The 7,634-nt window shown below is 64.5% G+C and overlaps 1 protein-coding gene across 1 annotated transcript in view; it reads right to left on the reverse strand.

Moving 5' to 3' along the window:
- MUC5B (mucin 5B, oligomeric mucus/gel-forming) overlaps positions 1-7,634 on the reverse strand; it is a gene marked incomplete at its 3' end in the record, with an annotated part of 26,782 nt that overhangs the window by 1,248 nt on the left and 17,900 nt on the right. Inside the window, exons 15-28 of the mRNA XM_007959151.2 lie at positions 6,723-6,976; positions 5,380-5,566; positions 4,916-5,090; positions 4,499-4,549; positions 4,229-4,407; positions 4,080-4,149; positions 3,451-3,551; positions 2,938-2,969; positions 2,499-2,679; positions 2,062-2,166; positions 1,572-1,609; positions 894-1,010; positions 302-388; positions 70-196 (exon numbers count right to left, since the gene is read on the reverse strand). Of these exons, the coding sequence (XP_007957342.2) occupies positions 70-196; positions 302-388; positions 894-1,010; positions 1,572-1,609; positions 2,062-2,166; positions 2,499-2,679; positions 2,938-2,969; positions 3,451-3,551; positions 4,080-4,149; positions 4,229-4,407; positions 4,499-4,549; positions 4,916-5,090; positions 5,380-5,566; positions 6,723-6,976 (1,704 nt within the window). The remainder of the gene's footprint in view (positions 1-69; positions 197-301; positions 389-893; positions 1,011-1,571; positions 1,610-2,061; positions 2,167-2,498; positions 2,680-2,937; positions 2,970-3,450; positions 3,552-4,079; positions 4,150-4,228; positions 4,408-4,498; positions 4,550-4,915; positions 5,091-5,379; positions 5,567-6,722; positions 6,977-7,634) is intronic.

The raw sequence follows: 7,634 nt of genomic DNA on the forward strand, positions 1-7,634 counted from the left end.
TCCCCCCATGCGGAGAGGGCTATGCTGGCGAGGCTCGGCCCCGGGGACGGGGTGCAGGACGGGGTGCACGCACCCTGCAGGCAGACACGTCGGGACAGCGCGCCGGCTGCGGGACCAACAGGAAGTGGCCGTCTCCAGCCTCGCAGCGGTACCCAGTGCAGTTGTCCACGTGGTGGTTGATCCAAGTGTCGTTGGGCTGAAAGGCAGGTGGGAAAGCGGAAGCCCAGTGGGTTGGGGTTCTCTCACGGGCCGAGAGGGTCGGGGTGAGGGTCTCTGCCACGCCCACAGCCCGCGAGCGCACCTGCACCGCTTGCCCGTCAGGCGTGAGGCAGGTGGTCTGGGCGCAGTGCCCGCAGCACTGTCCGGTCACACTCCTGTACTCGAAGCCCTGTGTGGGGAGCGGCGGAGGGGCTGGTCAGGTCGTCCTGAACGCCCCCAGCCTAGGCCCCAGCCTCCTGCCCTTCCTGTAATGACCCCTGCAGGCCACGTCCTGCACAGATCCACCCTGCCCAGCTGTCCCCGCGTGGCCTCACCATTCCCCTTTCCTCTGTCTATTCTGCCTTCGGGGAGTCTCACCCGGCCCCCTGCTCCCGGGGCCTGTGGCCTGTGTTCAGACCTAGGGGTGCTCCCAGCCCTTCTAGGTCTCTGGGTGTTCCGGGCCAGGAGGTTTATCCCCTTCCAGGCTTTTGCTGTCTTGTGGCCCCACACACTCTCTGTCTCCCCGCTTTACCCCTTCACAGCCTACCAGGCACCTGCTGAGCTCAGCACAGGACACACAACAGAGCTTGAGAAATACCAGGCCTGCAGGGCTTGCCAACAACACAGGCGGGCTGGGTACCCACTCCCAGGGCAGCCACTGGGTGGTGGCGGGAGGCCGGGGTCTGGGGACCCACCTGGGAGCAGGAGGTGTCACAGGTGTTCTCCTTACACTGCACAGAGGGGGCCTGCGTGTCACTGGACAGGCAGGTGCACGTGTGACAGGGCCCAGCCCCCAGGAAGGTTGCTCCAATCTGCAGGGGTGAAGGGAGAGGCACAGCAGGGGTGAGGGGGCGCCATGGCCAAGCAACCCTAAGTGCACCTCCCAGCTGGCACTCCCTGCCAGCCCCACCAGAGGCAGGACCCTGGGCGGGCAGAGGGGCCAGCGGCCAGGGTCCCCCCAACTCTCACACTGGAGGAAACCGCAGGGCAAGCTGATGCCCACACCCTCCGGCAGCAGGTGTCGGGGACATAGCCCCACTGTGTCCCCTTCAGGTCTCACCTGAAGGCACCCCCCACGTCCCTTGTGTGCTTCCCCCACTGCGTCCCCCCCAGCGTGTGCCCCACAGGGTTGTGGGCCCGCAGCCCCTCTGCTTCTCTGCTCGCATGGCAGGAAAGGGCAGCCTGGCTAGGCGTGTCCAAATGGGACAGGAGATCTAGAGGGACACAGGGCACTGCCAGGGATGTGCTGCGGTCCCACCCACCCAGAGCCGACTGCACCACTGCCTACACCCTCCCCTTGGACTTCACCCTGGGTTCTTGGGGTGGGGAGCAGACGGCCTTCCCTGTGGGAAGAGTGGAGGGGCTGCACCTACCCCATAGATGGTCCCATTGTAGGTGCAGACCTGAGGCTCTGCAAAGGAAGGTAGGCTGAGGGCTGCCTGGAGGCCAAGTACCAGATGGTCCCAGCCCACCCAGCCCGAGCAGGGCCCAGCCACAGGAGTGCTCCACCCCAACCCCGCCCAGACAGAGGAGGGCCCAGCCCCAGCCCCGCCCAGCCACAGAAGTGCTCCACCCAGACAGAGGAGGGCCCAGCCCCAGCCCCGCCCAGCCACAGAAGTGCTCCACCCAGACAGAGGAGGGCCCAGCCCCAGCCCCGCCCAGCCACAGGAGTGCTCCACCCAGACAGAGGAGGGCCCAGCCCCAGCCCCGCCCAGCCACAGAAGTGCTCCACCCAGACAGAGGAGGGCCCAGCCCCAGCCCCGCCCAGCCACAGGAGTGCTCCACCCAGACAGAGGAGGGCCCAGCCCCAGCCCTGCCCAGCCAACTCCCAGACTCCCAGTCCTAGCGGGGGGCCCCACTCACTGCAGCTGAAAGTGGCGCAGCAGGCACCGTCCTCCTGGGTACGGGTCAGTTCCAGGCCTGGCCCACACTCAGGTGGGTCTTGAGGACAGGTGGTTGTGTTGCACACTGAGTGAGGGCAGAGGCAGGCTGTCGGAGGGGAGAGGGCCAACACCAGGGCCCTGCCCTCCCCTGCCACTAGCCCAACAACCCCCAGCTTCCCTTCTGACCTTCAACCTGCAGGGGTGAAGGGAGCTCCCTGAATGTTAGCTCCCTGAATGAGCAGTGGGTCCTCCCATTTTAGCCCCAGAGCTGATTTTCTGCACAGGTGTGACCTTACCCTGTGTCAGTCCCAAGCCCCTGCACTCGGTCACCTGCCTGACATCACCTGGACGGGCTGGAGATCACCAGTTCCCTAGCACACCATGTCCCCTGCGCTCTGCCCGTCCACGAGGGCTCACCACACAGGATCTCCGGGCAGCACGGGCTGTCGGCCCGGGGCCTGCTCACGCTCACAAAGCCGGCCTGGCTGCAGGCGGGGGGCTCGTCCAGCACCTCGCACTGCACTGGCCGGCACCGCACGGTCGCCGGGCTCGCCTCACACTCACAGTCCTGGCAGTTACTGACCCAGTGCTCGCCCGGCTGCAACAGACCACATCAAGGTGCCAGGCTGTCCCCACCCGTGAGAAAGCCCCAAAGGCACCTTCCAGCCCCCGCCCGCCAGCCCCTTCATCAGTCTGGCTACCCTCCCGCAGGTCGCCCCCCAGGAGCAGCCAGGGCAGCGGGAGGGAGGACATGCTTCACGAGGGGTGCTGGCAGAGGTGGGTACATTCCCGCCCTTCTGGGACTCTCAGGATGCTGGCATCAGTGGGGGGTGGGGCAGAAGGCAGAGCCACTCACGAATTTGGGGAACCCGTCTGGTCCCACGCAGGCTGCGGGGAAGGAGAACATCGTCATGAAGGGTGCTGGGGTGTGGAATGCAATGACAGAGCCGCAAGCCTGTCCTGGGGGGCAGTTAAGGCCACGCCCCCACCCCCCAGACACGGCCTCTGCCCTTCCACAGGGCTGAAGCCTCCAGAGTCATCGAGGAGGGAAGGGCTCTGTGCCTCGCATGGCTGGGCTGGGTGGGTGCCCTGTTAAGCCCACTGCTGCGCTAGTGCCAAGCAGTGGTGCCCAGGAGCAGGGACACTCACGTGTGGCTCTGCAGGGCTCAAGCCCCTCAGAACACCACTGCCCTGGTCTTTGGCACGTGCCAGGTGGATACGGTCCAGGCGATGGGCGGGGGGAGCAGGCACACGGTGCTCTGACCATGGAGGCCACAAGGGCCCAGTGTAGGGCCCTCCCACGGCCTGCCCTCTTCCCCTTCCTCTGCAGGGGCTGGGGCTGGGGACACGGTGGGTAGGGGCTACTCACGGCACTCAGGCACGCAGACCCCGGTGTACGTGTTGAAGAGGACCTCGTCATCTGGGCAGAAGCAGCCCTCTGCTAGCCCCAGGCCCACAGGGCTTTGGTTCCTGTGAGGCCAGAAACCAGTGCTGGGGCCCATGGTCCCCTGGGAGGCCAGTGTGCAGCTGGGCTAGGAGGAGGTTGCATGCGTGCATGTGTGCGTGGGTGTGCGTGTGTGAGCATGCGAGTGAGTGTGTGTAGTGGGTAGGGCTGCTCCTGGGGTCGAGGGTAAGGCACCCTCCATGGTCTCTGGCTGTGAAGGGATTCCCTAAGAGCTGCTGCTGCAGGGGCACCCAGGGACTCTTCAAGGGGCTAGGAAACGGCACCTCAGAGATCTTGGGGAACTCCAGCCGTCCTTGGAGCTCCTTCGGCTCCTCCCAGAACCTTCAGGCCTGGGAGGTCTGAGAGCACCCACTGTCCCTGCTGTCCACACTGTCCCTGCTGTCCACACTGTCCCTGCCCACCATCCCTGCTGTCCCCAGTCTCATTCCTGCACTTGTCCCTGCCTCTTCTCTGTTCCACATCCCCACTGTCCTCATCTGTCTCCTCTGTCCCCATGTACCATCCCTGCTTTCCCCAGCCTGGCCGCCACGCACCTGGAGTCACAGGTCTCAGGCTGCACAGGGCCACACGGCTTGTACACCTTGGTGGGTGGGCAGGTGAGATCTACGGGCCCAGAGGAAGAGGTCAGATGGGCTGAGGTGGGCGACCCCCTGCCCCACATCCTGGTCACTGCCTGACTCACCACACAGCCCGTGGGTGGCATTGCGCCAGTCACTGCATATGCCCCGGGCTCGGCAGAGTGTGGCATAGGCTTCCAGGCTCTCGCAGGGTCCTTGGGGGTGGTCCCCCCAGCAGCCATCGCTGACACATGCACTGAAGAACTGGCCGGGCGAGATGAGGCCGTGGCACTCAGCGAAGACCCTGCTGGCACGGAGCAGGAGTTAGGGACCTCTGTCCTGGGGCTCAGGCAGGAGGGCACCCCCAACCACTGAGCCCCAAAGGAGGGACTTACGGGCTCATGATCAGCTCACAGAGGGGATCCGGGGGACATGGGGTAGAGGTGAATGCAGTCAATGGAGTGGACATAGTACGTGTGGTGGGTGCCATGGGCAGAGTGGACGTGGTGGGCGGGGTGGACACGGTGGGCGGGGTGGATGCTGTGGGTGGGGTGGATGTGGTAGGCGGGGTGGACACAGTGGGCAGGGTGGACGTGGTGGGCGGGGTGGACGTGGTAGGCGGGGTGGATGCGATGGGCAGAGTGGACGTGGTGGGTGGGGTGGACACGGTGGGTGGGGTGGACGCCATGGGCGGGGTGGACGCCGTGGGCGGGGTGGATGTGGTGGGCGGGGTGGACACGGTGGGCAGGGAGGACACAGTGAATTGGGTGGACACTGTGGGCAGGGTAGACACGAGTGGGCTGGACGCCGTGGGTGGGGTGGACACAGTGGGCCGTGGGCTACTGCTTGGGGGCAGCCTGGTTGGTGCCAGGCATCCCTCCTTGCTGCTGTCGGGCACCAGCCAGGTCTGGGCCATGCTCTCGCAGGTGGGAGCCATGGTACCATCTGGTTGGCGGCAATCATCTGCCCAGTTGTTGGTGCAGGTGCCTGGAGTGGGGATGGGGTGTCACCATGGGGCCAGGTAGTGGCCCCCGACCCTGAGCCGTCCTCCTGGCCCCTCAGGTGTAAGACCCCCTCTGGCTGGGGGCAGAGCAGCTATTCCAGCTGGGGGTTGGGGGGTCCCTGAGCCAAGGTGTGGGCTGGCACAGTGGTCAGGTGGAACAGCTAAGATTCATGAGTGGGCGTGGTGGTAGGTGAGAGATGGGCAGGGCTGCTCCTCCCCAGGGGTGGAGCTTCAGGCACAGGTGGGACCATGTGGGCGGGGAGGGCCTCTCACCGCACTGGCCCTCTGTGTTGTGGCTGAATAAGCTGTAAGAGAGCTGGGCCTGGAAGATGCTCCCGTCAAAGGTGATTCGGGCACCGATGTCAGGGACATGCACCACCATGGTGCCGGCCCTTGTCTTGGAAATGTTCACACCATCCTTGCTGGAGCTCTGGCTGATGTGTTCACCATCCAAGAGGATCTAGGACACACCGGGAAGTGTCTGTCACTGGTCACCATCGTGCCACCCCTCCCATGCCAGACCCCAGAACTGCCCCCTGGGTATCCATCTCAGATGCGGTTTCCCGGGGCTTGCCTGCAGGCAGTGGGCAGCGTGGGGGTCCTGAGTGGCCTCTGCTGCAGGAAGCCCCCTGGTCTTCCCCACTCCCAGACCCCTCCCCATGAGATGGGGACCCAGACCTGGGGTGCAGCCAGTGTGGACTACTCCACAGGCAAGGTAAGCACAGGTTGGCTTGTGCTTAGTCCCTGTCTGCAGTAAGCAGGTCCACGTAGGATGGTAAGGAGGCCAGTGCTTTCTCTGCTTTGGGGCAGTCCATCCCTGGGTGGAGCCATGTGGTATGAGTCTCAGTGCGCGGGACAGACCCGCCTTAAACGACCTGAGACCCTCGTCCCTGGGCCTGCTGAGCTGGCGTGGAGGGTGTGCTGTGTTGTTGCTGAGCTCCTGGGAGGTGACACCAGGGCCCATTCCCCAGCCCCCAGCCCCTCGCTCTGGGGCAGCACCCTGCCCGGGCCCTACACGGTGTCCCTCATGCCCGTGGGGGGTGCAGTGGTCAGCACGGGACCCAGAGCACCCAGTTGCAATCTCTTTTCCCACCTGCTTCATGATGCAGGGGAGCCCCGGCCGTACACCCCTCATTGTAACCTCTCTGCTGCTTAAGGCCCTGCTCTGGGCTCCACCCTCTGTTGCCCCTTCATCTGCCTGGTCCCTCCTGTCCAGTCTCCTCTGCCCCCTGTGGCCTCCACTCCCTGCAGCTCCCCATGCTGGGCCCCCCTCTGCGCTCCCACAGAGGGGCCCCTGCAGCCCGGGCCCTCCTGGCATCCCTGCCCTGCCTCCGCCCCTGATGCCCACAGTCAGCACCACGTTCTCCTGCCTGGTGTCTGCCTGGGCTTCTTTCCTTCCAGCCCCCACACCACGTCACCCAACCAGCCGTCTGACCCGTGAGCCTGACCTGGCCGCTGTCCCCAGCCCTTCTAGCACTTTCCTGTGGGCGCCCCACTTCCTCTGCCCCCTGCGAGGCACCTGGCCCTATGCCGCAGGCCTGCACTTCCTGCCACTCACCCTCCCCTCCCTTCCGCTTTGGAGGCGCCCCACAGGGCCTGTGGGTTATGGGACCCACCAGGCTCTGCGTCTCCCCTTTGCTCTCGGTGACCGTGAGGACGATCTCCATGGACAGGTAGTAGATGCGGAGGGCGCGGGGGCAGCGGTCGGCGCCCATGGCAGCCGCGCAGTACTGGTGGTCCAGGAGGACCGTCAGGTTCCCGTGGCGTGGCTGGATCTCCCGCAGGAGCACGTAGGTGCAGTTGCCCAGGAAGGAGAAGGTGGTGCCATCGAAGGTGGAATAGTGAGAGTTGCCCCAGGCCGTGCAGATGCCTGCGGGACAGAAAGTGGGGCTCATGGGGGTTTTGTCCTCCCCACTGCCCCACCTGCTGTGACCCAGCGCCACCCCCAAAAGCGTCATATCGGGGGAAACATTTGACCTCACACACAGGGGCATAGGGTGCTGAACGATGCCCCCAAAGGACACATCCACCCAGAACCTGTGGATGGGGCCTTATTCGGGGAAGGGGTCTTTGCAGGTGTAACCAGAGTGGGGGTCCCAAGATGAGAAGTTGAGAAGGAAACTGTAAATGCATCCTGAGCTGTTGGTGCCGGACACCTGGTTCTATCTTGAAAGTCTGAGATTCACGAGTGCTTGTCGTAATGACCGGCAATTTATTAACTTACTAAATACCCATTAAGTACTTAAGTAGGTGGAATGATGGCCTCCAAGGTACCAACATCCTGACCCTGGAAACTGCCAACGTGACCTGCTCAGCAGGACTGTTTCCATGGTGAAGGTCGCCCCAGGACCCCGGCCTGCATCCCCAAACGTCCCTGCTCTCAGATATCCCTGCTTGTCTGGGGCCACATTCGGGGCAGGGGACTACTGGGTGTGACATTTACGGTAGAGCCCACACAGAACTGTGCACACGGAGTGACTCCTCCTCCACTGTGGACAGTGGATGGTATCACCCCAGCTGGGCAGCTG

The sequence above is a fragment of the Orycteropus afer genome, unplaced genomic scaffold, assembly GCF_000298275.1.
Source record: "Orycteropus afer afer isolate SDZICR_OR568_19922 unplaced genomic scaffold, OryAfe1.0 scaffold01635, whole genome shotgun sequence".
In the NCBI taxonomy this organism is placed as follows: domain Eukaryota; kingdom Metazoa; phylum Chordata; class Mammalia; order Tubulidentata; family Orycteropodidae; genus Orycteropus; species Orycteropus afer.